Below are 17,042 nucleotides of genomic sequence, written 5' to 3'. Positions count from 1 at the left end.
CATAGTCAGAGGGAATTTCAGTCCAACAAGTATTCTCCATTTCTCTTCTAGGTTTCAGATGCTAAATCGAAGCTGATAGATATTAGAGACTACTGGATAAGTCTCCCGAGTGCTCTTTGCAGTGACAGAGTAACTGTAGGGTCAACTAATGAGGAGAAGTGTTGGAACGGAATGACCAAAGGAAGGTAAGAGAGCACAGTGCTAAAGATTGTTGCAGTATATTATAGCTTCCAAAACTAGAATACAGGGTGATAATAAGCTAAACTAAGGGGCCCATTTACTAAGCTGCGTAAGAGCCTAAGCACGTACAGCGCACACCAAATCGGCACTACTGCCTGGCTAGCACACAAGCTGGGCAGTAATTCCAAATTTGGTGTGCGTCGAATCCCGTGGTAGAAAATAATTTTCTATTATCTACTATGGGCCGCTTACCCGGCGGTAAACAGCAGTTGGCGCATGACAGGACGAAAATGGACATGTGCTGGTTTCAATTTTAGAACAAAGAAAACGCAAAAGTAAGGACAAATGTTTCAGCATCAACGGCAATACACAGAAATGACGTCTTTTGTACGATTGACATAATTTCTGTGTATTGCCGTAGTGGCACTCCTTAGTTGACTGCTCAATTTTCAAGTTTGAAGGAAGTCCAATTACCACATTTTCTGTTGGTTTCTAATCGGACGTCAACCAAAAAAGATTTGTTTGACCCCTGATGCAGGCTTTGATGCCGAAACACGGCCGTGTCGGGTCGTTATCTGATTATCAATAAATTAGTTTCTTGGATCTCCTCTGCATTTGTCCTCACTTTTTCGTTTTCTTTGTCCTTGATTTGCGTGAGGATTTTTCTTTCCGCGTTTTTGTTGCTTGGTTTCAATTTTAGTGCATGTCCATTTTCCAGCCCCCTTAAAAAAAGCCCTTTTTCCTAGATGTGGTTAAAAAAATGGCCCAGCTCGTGCTGAAAAGAAGCGCTCACACTACCGCAGGCCACTTTATACCATGGCTTAGTAAAAGGGCCCTTTAATTTATACTGCAATCAGCTTTACCTTTGAATATTCTCTGAGATGTAATTGATCGGGCATTCATAGCATCAAGCTTGCCTGTTGTCAGGTAATTATGTTTTGTTCATTCTTTTTGTTCCCACATAGAACTACAGCCCACATAAATCAGAAGCATTGAACATGCACATTAAGGTTGAGTGAATCACTCATAAGTCAGCTGATTGCTTCTGCTTACCAGGAATCAGAAATAGGTTAGCCAGGTACAAGACATTATTCTTTTTTCTTACACAAGGACAGAAATTACAGTTTTCGCTGGTGGGCTCACAATTTAAAAAAAAAAATCACGAAATTCTAAATTGGGATGTGATACAATACAACAAAGCAGTGGGTAAAAAACCAGGAGTTCCAGAGTGAAGATGAACCAAACTTTATTAATCAGTATATTGACTCGACACAACGTTGTGTTTCGGCCAAAGGGCCTGCATCAGGAGTCTAAATATTTGAGTTGAGAATGATAATGATGATCCAGAATTAGCAATGTTGTAAAATACAGTCTGTATTGTAGTGGTCTTTGTTCTGAAGCGTGAGCCAGATCACTCGCATGAGCGTCTGGGCTGTGCAGTCTAAGAAACAGGGATGTGAACCATGTTCCCCTGGTTCTTAGCCCCTAATTACTAGGATATTCCTCTATTCCAGATGGAGGTCTAGTATGAAGTTTTTTAAAAAAAGAAATAGTACCATTAACATCTGTAGTTCCTGAAGCTATCACAGAGCCCAGTATCCCTTGCCAGTTTCACATTCAGTTGAGGGAGAGAGAGAGAGAGACAGCAACCATTGAGGGAGATGACTTGCCTTCATCCCTCTAGTGGAGAGCTGCTCAATCAGAGCACCTTTCTATAGCCTGGATATACTGAGTACCAGGTCTAAATAACAATGTCCATCATTTTGAACAAAAGATGTCCTTTCCCTTCCTGAAACCAGAATTGGATGTCCATATCTTGACCCCTCCCCAGTCCTGCTCAGAATACACCCAGTCCACGCCCCCTTGCCATAAGGATGTACGGCCGTTTTAGAAGTGCATAATCCCAGTTTTATAAAATCAGGATTTGGACTTTAATGCAATACGGATGTCTAAATGCCAGTTTTCAGACATCAGAAAACGAATAGAGCTTCTAAAATAAGAGCCGTGTAGTAACATAGTAAATGATGGCAGATAAAGACCTGCATGGTTCATCCAATCTGCCCATCAAGACAGCCACAGCCACACCTACAATTCTTTGCAGATTACGCTCCTTCATGATTCAACACTGGCATCACAAACAGGCCAGTTGGCAATTTGCCACAATGCCAACCACTTAAAGGAAGTTATATATTTATATAAATATATGATTCACTCTTGGAAGAGTGGTTTTTTGTATTTTGGCTACAACATAGTCACATTCATTGTCAATACATGATTAAACCAATCATCCAACAATGTTGCTGTCAACATTTTGGGCCCATTTTACTAAGAGGCAGTAAGCCCAATGTGGGCTTACCGCTTGCTAAACAGGAAGTACTGCCGGGCTACCTCAGCAGCCCAGCAGTACTTCCCACCCCAGTGTGCTGTCATATCTGGCACTACAAAAAAAAATTATTTTTGTAGCGCCAGAGTGTACCCGGCGGTAATCAGGCAGTGCCGCATGCTGCCTGGTTACCGCCAGGTTAGCGCAAGAGCCCTTACTGCCACCTCAAAGGGTAGCAGTAAGGGCTCCCCCCCTAAATGGCTGTGCAGCAAGTGCTTTACTTGCAGCATGGCCATTTCCTGCAGGAAAGAGAGACTTCCCTTTTACCCGCTGTGGTAAAAGGGAGCCTCGGTGTGCGTGAAAAACATGCGCCGATGCCAGCGCAGGCTCCCTTTTGCCGCAGTTTGGTAAAAGGGGCCCTTTATTTGTTAATTTTAATCTTAAAATGTCTCCTTCCCCACTGAGATATAGATCATCCACACTCATAGCATGTGGAATGTGATATGAACTACATATGTTCCTGATTTGTCTTTATTTTTGGGACACAGACAGTAGAAGTCCACCTGGCACTGGCCTTACCTTCCCAGCTACTTGAGTTGTTGTCTAAGCGTATATAAGTTTTATGTTGATTTCATACTCTTCTTACATATGGATCTTCTGTGTTAATCCCATATATTTTTGAATTCTGTCATTCATTTTGTCTCCACTACCTCTACCAGGAAGGCATTCCAGGTATCCACCAAGGTCTTTGTGAAAAAGTACTTCCTGATTGTTACTCCTAAGCCTACCAATCTGCAACCTCAATTCATATCCTCTGGTTCCACTGCTTCCCCTCTCTGGAAAAAAAATCTGTATGGCCTCCAAAACAGAGCACAGTTACTCCCAGTGGGGCCTCACCAATGACTTGTACAGTGGAACTGACTCTTCCTTTCTTCTGCTGGTTATGCCTCTCTCTGTGCAGTCCAGTATCCTCTAGCTACAGCCATCTCCTTGTCACATTGTTTCGATGCCTTGAGATCCTCAGACACTGTCACCCTATGGTCTCTCTACTGAGCTGTATGTAGAAAGGCTTGAGTTTCTAACCCTTAAGGTAAAGGTAAATTTTTAAAACTTTTTACATAAAAAAGGGAGGAGCACAAAAATCAGAATTAAAATGTTAAAACAAAAGCAACATTAAAAACAAATTGGCACTGACATAACCCTTAAAAGGATAAAACAAAAATGAAATGAAAATAAATAATCATATAAATGAATCAAGATAGGGTACCTGCTTTGTTTTTAATTTTAATTATGTATTTACTGCTCCTTATTTTTTTACGTAAAAAGTTGCAAACACCTATCCCTACCATATGGGTTATGTCATGGATTTTAGGGCTTATCCAGTGTATACTGTTTTTGTTAGTATATTCCTACAACCTATGTGCATCTCTTTTAGATACTTACCAGAGGTTATGGGAGATGGTCTGGCCAATCAGATAAACAATCCAGAGGTTGATGTCGATATCACCAAACCCGATATGACCATTCGTCAACAGATCATGCAGTTAAAGATAATGACCAACAGGCTGCGCAATGCCTACAATGGAAATGATGTAGACTTCCAAGATGCAAGTAAGTATTTCAAAATTTACAATTAGTACAGTAAAATTAAGATAAAATGTGCGTTTATGAGGGGCCCTTTTACAAAGCTGTGTTAAAGACTGGCCTACACTATTTTTAACGCGTGGTTTTCTCATTTCCTGAGGCCACTTTTAGCGCAACTGTAAAATAGCAGCATCTTTCATTTGTAGAATTAATAGCCAATTAGCGTGTGGCCATTACAATGGAAGCTCTTACCGACACCTATTTACTAAGTGGTAGGGGCTTCCGCACTAACTATGCGCTAAATTGGTTAGCGCATGGCAATGCAGCTAACTAGCCAATTAGTTCTGGGCACACCTACTCTTCACTCCCAAATGCCTTAGCACTAAAAAATATTTTCAATTTTTTAGTGCTGCCTAACGCCTGAGCGCAATGCCTTTTAGCATGCAGTAAACACACGTTAGTGCTTACCACTGCTTAGTAAAAGGGCCCCTTATTGTTTACTCAGGGGCCTGCTCGCTAGAGGATACCTTGGGCTTCTTTTACTAAGGTGCTGTAATGGATTTATGCACACTAACGATCAGCTCTCGTTAAATGCTATTCCTATGGGCTTCGTAGCATTCAGCTCACCTTAGTTAAAGAAACCCCTTGTATGCTGTACCCTGACCCCCTTATTCTATAATCTTTAGTGCCAGAATGTAAACGCCATTTGCATGGTAAAGATTATAGAAAACTAGCACTTACCTACGTGAATGTCAAATTCACGTGCATACGTGCTGTGTGCATGCAAACTAGTCTATACTTTGAACGCACAAGACCTATAGAGGCCCTTTTACTCCACTGAGCTTAGGTTATCCTAACGTAAACTTTTCTGCACACTAAGCCCATTTCTAATGCAGCCTTAAATTCAGCCTTTTTCAATTATATTTTTCTGGCCATGTGCTAATATCAGCATTAGCACAGGGCGAGTGAAAAAAATTAACACAGCAGCACTGACCACCTCCCGTTTAGGAGGCACTAAGGACTGCTGTGTTGTCAGCGTTATTCAGGTAGCATTAGCTAATGTCAGCATGGTAGCTGAATAGCCTTTCCATGCTCATTCTCCGCCCATGACACGGACCCCCCCCCCTCCAAAAAAAAATATATATATATATATATACCGCACAGTTAGAATGCGCAAATGGCAAAACTAATGCAAACTGCTTTACAGTGTCCAGTATTCGGTTATTTCTCTCACATTAAGTATGCGTTACCGCTTAATGCCTCTTCTCCAAACAAACCCAGGCTGAGGGACTATTTTTATCATTTTGGTGGAACCTCAAACTTTACACCTGCTGGTATTTCTTGCCCCTGACACAGTCGTTTGGGGAAACATGGCCATATTGGGCATCGCTGTTTGATACCTGGGAGTTTTGTTAATAAAGACTGATTTTCCAAAAAGGTCTGCTTCTCCTTTGTTTTCCATCTTGGTTATCATGGACCGTTTGCCTTGTTGTTTTCTGATTTACAGATAACCTACAGCTAGCTGACTGTACTGTTTAAACTCAGTGTAGCTGCACTGTTTCCTCACTGGCCTGATAAAGAGAGCATATCTCTCAAGAGCTAGTAATAGATTAAGGGGTCTTTTTACTAAGCTATGCTAAGAAATGGGTTTAGCTTGCCTTTATGTGAGACTATCCCACATGTTAAGCCTATTTTTAGCACGGCCAGCAAAAAAGGGCATTTTTGTATTATTTACATTTTTGGTAGTGTGTTGTTTGCTTTAGCACGTGTCCAAACCCCCCCCCCCCCCCCAAAAAAAAAAAAAAAATTACAATTTAGGCTTAGCACCTCCAATTTAGGGATCCTGCATTATTAATGCGTTACCCAGTTAGCATGCGGCAGTAAGATCAGCCTGGTAGCTGATCAACACATCCACACCCATTCTCTGCCCATGATATGCCCCCACCAAAAAAAACTACTGCAGGGTTAGCACGTGCAGAGGGCAGAACTAACATGGAATGCTATAGTGCATATCACGTTAGGCCACTTTTGCTGCTTTCCGCGCGCATTTGCACCTAACACAGCATAGTAAAAGGGCCCCCAAGTTTGCCCAGGAAAAAGGTATTAATTATAACTTGTTTGTTGACCCTTATTTCAACAGGTTCATCACTTTCAAAACAGAAGCAAAACTGGATTTTGTGTCATTTTCTCATTATTGCGTACGTGGCTTAACGTTATTGCATTATATCTACTTTCAGGAGCCCACCACAATCCACACCAATCCCTCACATTAAGGGCCAGATTCTGTAAATGGCGTCTAAAAGATAGACATGTCCAAAAAAAAAAAGCACTTAGCACTATTCTATAAACCATGCCTAAAGTTAGGCGCAGTTTATAGAATAGAGCATAGGGCCAGGGAATGCACCTACATTTAGGCGCAGCCATTTATTCCATAGAAAACCTGGTGTAAATACCCATGCCTAAATGTAGACGTGTTCCCTCGAATTCTATAATCATGTACATAAATGTGAGGAACGCCCTGACACACTCACACTCCTTCCATGGCCATGCCTGCTTTTCAGCTATGCGCATTAGAATTTATGCACACCTCTAACATAAGAATATAAGAATAGCCATAATCGGTCAGAACAGTGGTCCATCTAGCCCAGTATCCTGGTTCCAACAGTTGCCAATCCAGGTCACAAATACCTGGCAGAAACCCATATAGTAGCAACATTCCATGCTACCAATCCCAGGGGAAGCAGTGGCTTCCCCATCCATGTCTGTCTCAATAACAGACTATGGACTTTTCCTCCAAGAACTTGTTCAAACCTTTTTTAAACACAGATACGCTGACCGCTGTTATTACATCCTCCGGCAAAGAGTTCCAGAGCTTAACTATTCGTTGAGTGAAAGAATATTTCCTCCAATTTGTTTTAAAAGTGTTCCATTTAACTTCAGTGACTGTCCCCTAGTCTTTGTACTTTTTGAAAGGGTAAATCAATTCACTTCTACTTGTTCCTCACCACTCAGGATTTTGTAGACCTCAAGCATAACCGTCTCTTTTCAAAGCTGAAGAGCCCTAACCTGTTTAGCCTTTCCTCGTATGAGAGGAGTTCCATCCCTTTCATCATTTTGGTTGCTCTTCTTTGAACCTTTTCTAATTCCACTGTATCTTTTTTGAGATATGGCGACCAGAACTGAACACAATACTCAAGGTGATGTCACACCATGGAGAGATACAGAAGCATTACAGTATTCTTAGTCTTATTTACTATCCCTTTCCTAATAATTCCTAGCATCCTGTTTGCTTTTTTGACCACCGCATATTGTCTACAACAACACCTAGATCTTTTGGGTGTTGTCCCCAAGATGGACCCTAGCATCAGGTAACTATGATTTGGATTATTCCTCCCAATGTGCATCACTTTGCATTTGTCCACATTAAATTTCATCTGCCATTTGGATGCCCAGTCTTCCACTTTCCTAAGGTCTTCCTACAATTGTTCAGTCTACATGTGTTTTAACAATCTTGAATATTTTTGTGTCCTCGGAAACTTTAATCAGCTCACTCGTCATGCCAATTTCCAGATCATTTATAAATATGTTCAATAGCACCGATCCCAGTACAGATCCCTGTGGCACTCCACTATTCACCCTCCTCCATTAAGAGAAATGGCTATTTAACCCAACACTCTGCTTTCTGTCCAATAACCAATTCCTAATCCACAACAGAACGTGGAGTGGCATCATCGAACGGGGGCGCCCATCTGTAAGGGTGGCCCATCTTTCATTTCGATAATACGGTCGGGGCCGGCCAAATCTCAACATTTAGGTCAACCTTAGAGATGGTCGACCTAAATGTTGAGATCACCGGACTTAGAGATGGCCGGCCTCGGTTTTTGCCGATAATGGAAACCGAGGCCGGCCATCTCAAAACCGGCCAAATCCAAGCCATTTGGTCATAGGAGGAGCCAGCATTTGTAGTGCACTGATCCCCCTCAAATGCCAGGACACCAACCGGGCACCCTAGGGGGCACTGCAGTGGAGTTCATTAATTGCTCCCAGGTACATAGCTCCCTTCCCTTGGGTGCTGAGCCCCCCAAATCCCCCCAAAACGCACTCCCCACAACTGTACACCACTACCATAGCCCTTATGGGTAAAGGGGGGCACCTACATGTGGGTACAATGGGTTTCGGGTGGGTTTTGGAGGGCTCACATTTACCACCAAAAGTGTAACAGGTAGGGGGGGTTAGGCCTGGGTCCGCCTACCTGACGTGCACTACACCCACTGAAACTGCTCCAGGGACCTGCATACTGCTGTCATGGAGCTGGGTATGACATTTGAGGCTGGCATAGAGGCTGGCAAAAAATGTTTTTAATTTTTTTTTAGGGTGGTAGGGGGTTGGTGACCACTGGGGAAGTATGGGGAGGTCATCCCCGATTCCCTCCGGTGATCATCTGGTCAGTTTGGGCATCTTTTTGAGGCTTGGTCCTGAAAATAAATGGACCAAGTAAAGTCGGCCAAATGGTCGTCAGGGCCAGCCTTCTTTTTTCCATTATCGTCCAAGGGCGCCCATGTGTTAGGCACGCCCAAGTCCCGCCTTTGCTACGCCTCCGACATGCTCCCTTAAACTTTGGCCGCTTTGTGTTGGAAGATGGGCGCCCTTCTCTTTCGAAATAAGCAGGATTGCCTCCTATCCCATTACTCTTTAATTTTCTCAGGCGACTCTCATGATGAACTTTGTCAAAAACTTTCTGAAAATCTAGATACACTGCTTCAACCAGCTCATCATTATCCACGTTTATTCACGTCTTCAAAGAAATGAAGCAAATTGATGAGACAAGACTTGCTTCATTTCTTTGAAGACGTGAATAAACGTGGATAAAGAAACTATGCTGAATCTGTCCCGTTAAACCATGTTTATTTATGTGCTCCATAATTTTATTCTTTATAATAGTTTCCACTATTTTACCCGGAACTGATGTCAGGCTTACTGAACTGTAATTTCCTGGATCACCCCTAGAACCCTTTTTAAAAATCTGCGTCACATTGGCCACCCTCCAATCTTCAGGTAGTACGGACGACTTTAATGACTTTACTAACAGCTGATCAGCAGTTTCATGTTTGAGTTCTTTCAGTACCCATGGATGCATGCTATCTGGTCCAGGTGATTTACTACTTTTTAATTTGTTGATTTGGCTCAGTACATCTTCCAGGTTCACCGATATTTCTTTCAGTTCCTCTGCATCATCACCCTTGAAAACTATTTCTAGTACATATCTTACATCTTACATTGTTTTAAGTTTTGTTTTTTTTCTTATGTATGTATGATTTCTAAACCGCCTAGGTTATAGGCAAGATATACATTTTTAAAATAAATATTCTTCCTTAAAGACCAAAGCAATGAATTCATTCAGTTTCTCCACTATGCCTAAGTGCCCCTTTTGCTCCTTCATGATCTAATGGTTCCATTGATTCCCTCGCAGGCTTTCTGCTTCAATGAGCCCGAAAAAGTTGTTACTGTATTTGTCTCTGTGGCAAATTTTTCTTCATATTCTGTTTTAGCCTTCTTTATCAGTGCTTTGCATCTAGCTTGACAGTGCTTATGTTGCTTCTTAATTTCTTCATTTTGGTCCTTTTTCCATTCTTTGAAGGACATTCTTTTGGCTCTAATAGCCTCTTTCACTTCACCTTTTAACCATGTTGGCTGTCATTTTCTCTTCTTTCCATCTAAAAAGAAGCCCACATAAATTCCAATGCCAATTAGTGCTGATAATTGGTTGTTATCAGCCAATTATCACTGATTGGCTTGTTAATTAATTAAGGTGTGTGCCTTATATAGAATCCTGGGGTGAATGGATGCATATTGGCATGTATTAACCATGTATAGGAGAAGCCTGAATGATACAAGATTATGATGGACTGCTCAGGTCTTTATCTGCCGTCATTTACTATGTTACTATATATGTTATTCTTACTATGTATTAATTTTTTCACTGCAGGTGACGACAGCAGTGGCTCTGGAAGTGGTGACGGTTGTATGGATGAAGCGTGTGGCAAAAAGCTTTCAAAAAACTCTAGCACCAGGACACCAGAAACACATGGCATTCCTAAGCAATCCGGACGGGGCGTACACGGCAGCAAAAGCAATAGCAGCAGATTCCAGCCTTCTAACTTTCTTCTCATCCTCCTCCTCCTCTCCGGGACTCTCCTCTCAGCACAGCACTTGAAGCGGTAATTCATTTGCACAACCAGAGGAGGACTGTGGCCAAGGTCTTAAACTTTGCCAAAAACTAATTGGACTTTTTTTTTCATCTTGGCAAGAATTGGGGGTGGGGTTTGGGGAGTCTTTAGATTGTGTGTGAGATCTGGCAGTGCTAGAGCTGGTCTTTTACTTTTTATGAATGCTGGGTCCTTCTTTCTGTACCTCATTTTAAAATTTCATTTATTTGCTACAAAGAGGCTCTGACGGGCCTAGGCTGCAGCTGGCCTCTGCTAGTTTGGTTTTGTCCTCTGAGGGACGCCATTTCAATGCCTGCAGTAGAATATGCAAATGCCCAATACTGTTCTACAATACAATATCAAACAATAAAACATATTACCTATAAAGTAATAGATCTATTAAGTGAAAAAATAAAAAAGACTGAGGAAGTCATCTACCGTCAGTGCTATGTTCAGGAGTATTAACTGTTAAGTCAGTCCACTATATTGTACAAATTAGGCAGAGAGACCATTCCATTCAGTCCCATTGATGTAAAACTTTCAGGTTGGCAAATTATCCTGAAATAGTCAACTCCATGGAGTAATCCTGCTTTAAAGCTGCACCCACCTTACATAATTGTATACATTTTACTACCAATTTTATACTCTTGCCAGCCCCCCATCCCCGTCCCCCACCACAGATGACATGCTGAGGCAGCATAGAATCCTATACAAATGAAGATCTGGAAGAAGACTTCTTTGTTTAAAGAGACTTTTCCAGCTGCTCTAGAACCAACAGAGGTCACCTCAGTAGCAGCCATAGCCTTCTTCCACCTTCCACAAATTTGTGATTTACTTGAGTGCTTCCTGTATGAAAGCGCAGTGGCTGAGCCCTGGGATAGCTCTGCATATTTTGCATTTGTTAGTTTTGAAACTCTGAATGGTTTCCCTTCAGTTCTCCTTCATCCTTGGGGAGCCCAGTTTTGGGCAGTGGAAGCATTCACTCAAGTACACTAGATATGTTTGGGCCATGCAGTTTTTCTTCTTCCATATTGCTGGTCTAGATACAGCAACTATAATACTACATATAGGTGGTTGAGTCAGATGAGTACATCAAGATCTGCAAAATATTTCACTGTGATATTTCCTTTGTATTTTAAGAACAGATATTGAGTCATGAAGTAGCTTGCACGATCTGCAAGCTCTTTTCGAAAAGGAAAATCCTGGCAGAGCTGATAATTCAGGGAATGTTGGGAACCGTGGGTGCTTTGCACATACACACATAAATGCCAAAAATTTGCATAGGTGCTATTCTGTAAATATGTGCATATCTTATATACAACCTATTTGACAGCTGGGTGTACCCATGACTGGAGTGTGGGCAGAGCATAGGCAGGACTCCTACTTATGCACATAACTTATAGCATGTTATAAGTTGTGCGCATATCTCCAGCATTTAGGCGCAAGTGCTTACACCAGTTCTATGTTGGGCGCAATTATTTGTGCCTAACAGCAAATGCATGTACATATTTGGTTATGCTCGTATTCTATATAGGAAAGTAGATACTTTCCTTTATAGAATATGCTCATCAGGCGCTCCCTAGGCACTTTTATATATATAGGCAAACAGTCAGAGAAATACACACATACACACATGCTCTGGGTGGAAGAGTCCTTATTTTTCCAGACTGTCATTTCAGCTCTGTCATCACTCACGTGGAGGGGCATAATCGAACAGGGCCGGCCATCTATATGGGTGGCCATCTCTAAGGACGGCCCCGGAAAGCAGCATACCTGACCATATTATCGAAACAAGATGGCCGGCCATCTTTCGTTTCGATAATAAGGTCGGGGCCGGCCAATCTCAATATTTGGGCCAGCCTTAGAGATGGCCGGTGTTAGAGATCGCCGCCATTGGTTTTTGCCGATAATGGAAACTAATGGCGACCATCTCAAACCCGGCCAAATCCAATGCATTTGGTCGTGGGAGGAGCCAGCATTTATAGTGCAGTGGTCCCCCTCACATGCCAGGACACCAAATGGGCAACCTAGGGGACTTCACAAATTGCTCCCAGGAGCATAGCTCCCTTACCTTGGGTGCTGAGCCCCACAAAAAACCCCAACACCCACTACCCACAACTGTACATCACTACCATAGCCCTTATGGGTGAAGGAGGGCACCTAGATGTGGGTACAGTGCGTTTCGGGTGGGTTTTGGATGGCTCACATTTACCACCACAAGTGTAACAGGTAGGGGGGGTGGGCCTGGGTCCGCTTGCCTGACGTCCACTGCAGCACCCACTAAAACTGCTCCAGGGACCTGCATACTGCTGTCATGGAGCTGGGTATGACATTTGAGGCTGGCATACAGGCTGGCACAAAAATGTTAAAATGTTTTTTTTTTTGGTGAGAGGGGGTTGGTGACCACTGGAGGAGTAAGGGGAGGTGATCCCCAATTCCCTCCGGTGGTCATCTGGTCAGTTAGGGCACTTTTTGGAGGCTTGGTCCTAAAAATAAATGGACCAAGTGAAGGCGGCCAAGTGCTCGTCAGAGCCGGGCTTCTTTTTTCCATTATCAGCTGAAGCCGGCAATCTCGTAACCATGCCCAGTCCCGCCTTCCGTACCCCTGCTGAAACGCCCTCTTTAACTTTGGCGGCCCTGCGACGGAAAGCAGTTGAAGCGGCCAAATACGCTTTCAATTATACCGATTTGGCCGGGTTTTAGGAGATGGCCGGCCATTCTCCCGATTTGTATCGGAAGAGGGCCAGCCCTCTCCTTCGAAAATAAGCAGGATAGTGTGAAAAAAAAATCAGCTCATTCTCAAGGATGTGATTTGTGACTCATGCAAACATTCATTTCCAGTATTTCATGGGAGTACTCTAAATAACTTCAGAAACAAAATATATTAGCTTTTTATTTCTTCTTCCTCTCCCACTGAGATGGTACACCTGGGTAGCTTGGGAAACGCTCACTGACCTGAGGGACAGAGGGGTAATATCTTCAAGGAGAACTTTTAGCACCACTCACTGATCTGCATGAGCCATCCCAGTAGCAGCAGCAGTCTTTCCTCCCACTAATCAATGCTCAGGTTAGACCAGGTTTGGTCTTGGATCCCATCACATCAGAGTTATGGCCTGAGCCACAGAACTGTCCCCCCAGATTAGGCATGTCAGCTGGCTTCAGATTCACCCAAGAAGGTTGAACCTGCCCTTGATTTATCCCATCACACGCAGGGACCTGTAGTTCTGATTTCACTTTAGTGTTCTCTAAGAAAAATCAAGATTACAAGTCTTTGCTTGCAAACAGTAAACCCCAAAAGATAAACCCTGTTGATCAAATCAAGAGCTGGTTGGCAACTTTACCCTAGATGTAATATTTTCTAAATAATATATAGAATGGATATCTCTGTCATATGTACTTTTAAAGCATTTCACTGTGTAGGGGAAGTATAGTTTTCTTTTAAGGTAATTTAATTATTAGGTTATATCAACAAGAAATAAACATCTTTTCTCCCTTACAGTGACTGTGTGATATTCCAAAAGACATTTTAAGATGTAAATGGTCTAATCCATAATTGTAATTCACAACATTAAGGTGAAAATATGCATGAGGGTTGTAAGTTGAAAGATTTATGAATGGTAGGCAAAGAAAATTATTTTAATAATAATGACAACAATAATCTTTTGCCAACATACTTTTTGGTGAAAAGAACTATTGTAAATTTCTTTGAGATTTCATGTTATAAATGGTTAGTAGTGAAATAATAATTTAGTTTGGAGAAAGATGGCTTTTTAGTGAATGTTTTCTGCTTTATTAGCTCATCACTATAGTAAATCCAGATGCCAGGATGTTCAATTCAGAGACTATTTAAAAGTCTTTCACATTTAGGTTGCACCCCTTATGGGTTTCGTAGGGGAGGCTGTGACAAAGCAGTTTATAGACAAAAGAAGATTTTAAAAACTCTTTATTTTGTTGATACCATTACCATTTTGTCAGAATTTGCATGTTTATTTAAAAAAAGGCATTACTTGAAATTAAGATGACATCACCTTTCACTGATATTTTCTACTGAACACATTGATAAAAACAGAACAAAATATATTTATTTGTATTCTGTAATATGTGCAGAGTTCTAATAGCCATATTGGTCCTGGAGAAAGCTGGATTCTTTGCAGGATCATAATATGATTTGATAAAAGATTATGATGATGTGTAGAAGCTTTCAAAATCAGATAGATCTTTTCTAAAGATGAACCCTCAAATGGTCTGAAAGGCATCATCTTTAGCTAATTGTGTTAGACTGATTAAAGATACACAAGGATCCTGTTCTTAAAACAGGGAGTTAGACATTGGTTAAATAATTTTTTTATCTTGAATCAGTAAATGTACATGAATGTAATGATTATATTGAGTAAAATGACATCAGTAATTCTGAATATTTCTGATTCCTTTACATATAGTAAGTGTAGATTTCAGGAAGCACCGGCTTCTGATGTGCTCAGATCATCTCTGAGCCTCAACATGCCACCTCAAAATGCCCATTAGCTCAGTATTTTTGGTTGAAGGAAGGAAGGCCGAAGTCTCAGCTCTCCTCTTACTGTCATAATCTCTGGAAAAATACATCTTAAGAAATTGGAAGATGTATGCTTTACTTCTTACACATACGACTGTTTCTTAATTTCAAAAGGAAACTAATCTCTTGATGTAAATTGCCTACTCTGACAAAGCTTTGGAAAGGCGTAATTCCATTTGCAATTTATACAAACAAGTGCAATGATTAGTAATAAATTAATATAGAGAAGGTATTTATGAACCTTAGATGCATTAAATATTCTATCAAATACAGAAGGACTGGGAAAACAGAGAAATGTATATTGTGCCATGTTTCTAAGAGGTTTTTTTTTTAATGATATGTAACCAGAGGACAGCATGAGTAAATATTTTTTTTTCTGGGCCCTGCCTTTTAAAATTTATTTTATCCGTAAGCACCTGTGGTGCTGTACTCTTAAAGTTTCGATTTAAAAATCAATATACATCCCATAGTACTTTGAGAAAAGATTACAAAATTAAAAAAAAATCAAAACAAGGTGAATAAGAGGCCAAATGTTCATGATTAAATTATGATGGTCATCTTACTTTCAAATGCATGGAAATATTCTTCTTATGGGAGGCAGAATTTGTGTTTATTGATATGTAGTTAATGAAACAAGTGGTAATCTTTCTAATATCACTGGGGGTATTCCTTCAATATCCTCAGAACTGAAGAAAGCTTTAGATAGTCAAATTGGGATTCTTCGTATACAAGATAGCATGCATTTTACACAGACTATTTTAATTATATTGCATAATTTCTGTATCATATTCCCCCTCGGTTTATATAGATTGGGCTAATTCTATATATGGTGCCTGAAAATTCTGCACGGAAAAAACAATACCTAGGAATATTCTGTAAAGTATGCCTAAATTTTCTAGAATGGACTTAAATTTCCACTTGCAATATAGAATAACGCCGAGTACCTCTCCATGTGACCAAATGTAGTAGCGGCCATTTACGCCATGTTTTACTTGGCATAAATCCTGATGTCTAAATTAGGCGCAAAGTGGGTATATTCTATAGCAACGCGCATAGATTTTAGAAATGCCCAAGCCCTGCTCATGGTCATGCCCCCTTTTCAACTATGCAACTTAGAATTTACACGCAACACATTACAGTATTTGCTTAGCAAGTTGGTGCATAAATCTTAATGCCAATTAGTGCTAATAATTGCTTGTTAACATCCAATTAACAGCACTGATTAGCTAGTTAACCAATTAAGTTATGTGCATTGTTATAGAACACTTCGATTTCCACGCAGAAATTAAGGTGCCATATATAGAATCCAGGAGATTACCTATACATGTGTGTGTGTATATCTATATATAGAGATAGATAGAGATAAATCTATATGTCAAGTGAGAGAGGGATTTGTAGATCTGTGTATATCGAGATAGATAGATAAACAGATAAAAATAAACCCAGTGTTCAGCAGGATAACCAGCATATAACATCTACAGCCTAATTCTATATTTGCCAAAATAGTGTGCAGAAATTTGGGTGCATACCAAATTTCCATGCACAATTTAATCAAATAAGCCAATTAACCTCGATATTTGGGCGCTAACAATCAATTATCAGTGGTAATTGGCATTAATTAAATTTTATGTGTACATTTTTAGGTGACAGGATCCACACACGTATCTGAAAAGTGGGTGTGGCCATGGGAGGGGTATTTGTGGAATTTACGGGCAGTTTTGTAGAATAAGGGAGATGCACATGTAATTTAGTCTTTAGAATTTGCACCAGGTTTTAACTGGTGTAAAGCCTAAAATTGGGTGTAAAGCCCGGCGCTAAATTTTATTCTAGAAATGGAACTCAACTTTGAGTGCTGATTGTAGACTAGCACTTGGCATGAAATTTTATCAGCATCAAATACAGAATCTAGCCCATAATGTAGACATTGCAAATTATGCATAAATTCAACAGTACTATAAGGTTAATTCTATAAGGGGGCACTTTCATTTAGGTGCCTACAGCATGACTAGTTGATGCCTGTTCTGCTACAACTACTTATCGTTTCTATAGGGTTGCTAGACATATTCAGTACTGTACACATTATAGGCCAGATTCTATATAAGGCACCTAAAAAATCTGCACGGTAAACATTTCTGCCTAAGCGTATTTTATAAGCGGCACCTAGATTTAGGCATGGTATATAGAATACGTTTAGTTG

General features: G+C 40.8%; 1 protein-coding gene across 1 annotated transcript in view; it reads left to right on the top strand.

Moving 5' to 3' along the window:
• GPC1 (glypican 1) overlaps positions 1-12,052 on the top strand; it is a 491,577-nt gene extending 479,525 nt beyond the window's left edge. Inside the window, 3 exon segments of the mRNA XM_030216135.1 lie at positions 52-185; positions 3,939-4,114; positions 10,074-12,052. Of these exon segments, the coding sequence (XP_030071995.1) occupies positions 52-185; positions 3,939-4,114; positions 10,074-10,309 (546 nt within the window). The 3' untranslated portion in view covers positions 10,310-12,052.
• The last annotated feature ends 4,990 nt before the right edge of the window (positions 12,053-17,042 follow it).

Source organism: Microcaecilia unicolor, chromosome 10 (assembly GCF_901765095.1).
Source record: "Microcaecilia unicolor chromosome 10, aMicUni1.1, whole genome shotgun sequence".
Lineage (NCBI taxonomy): Eukaryota > Metazoa > Chordata > Amphibia > Gymnophiona > Siphonopidae > Microcaecilia > Microcaecilia unicolor.
This window is presented reverse-complemented; position numbering and strand designations above follow the sequence as displayed.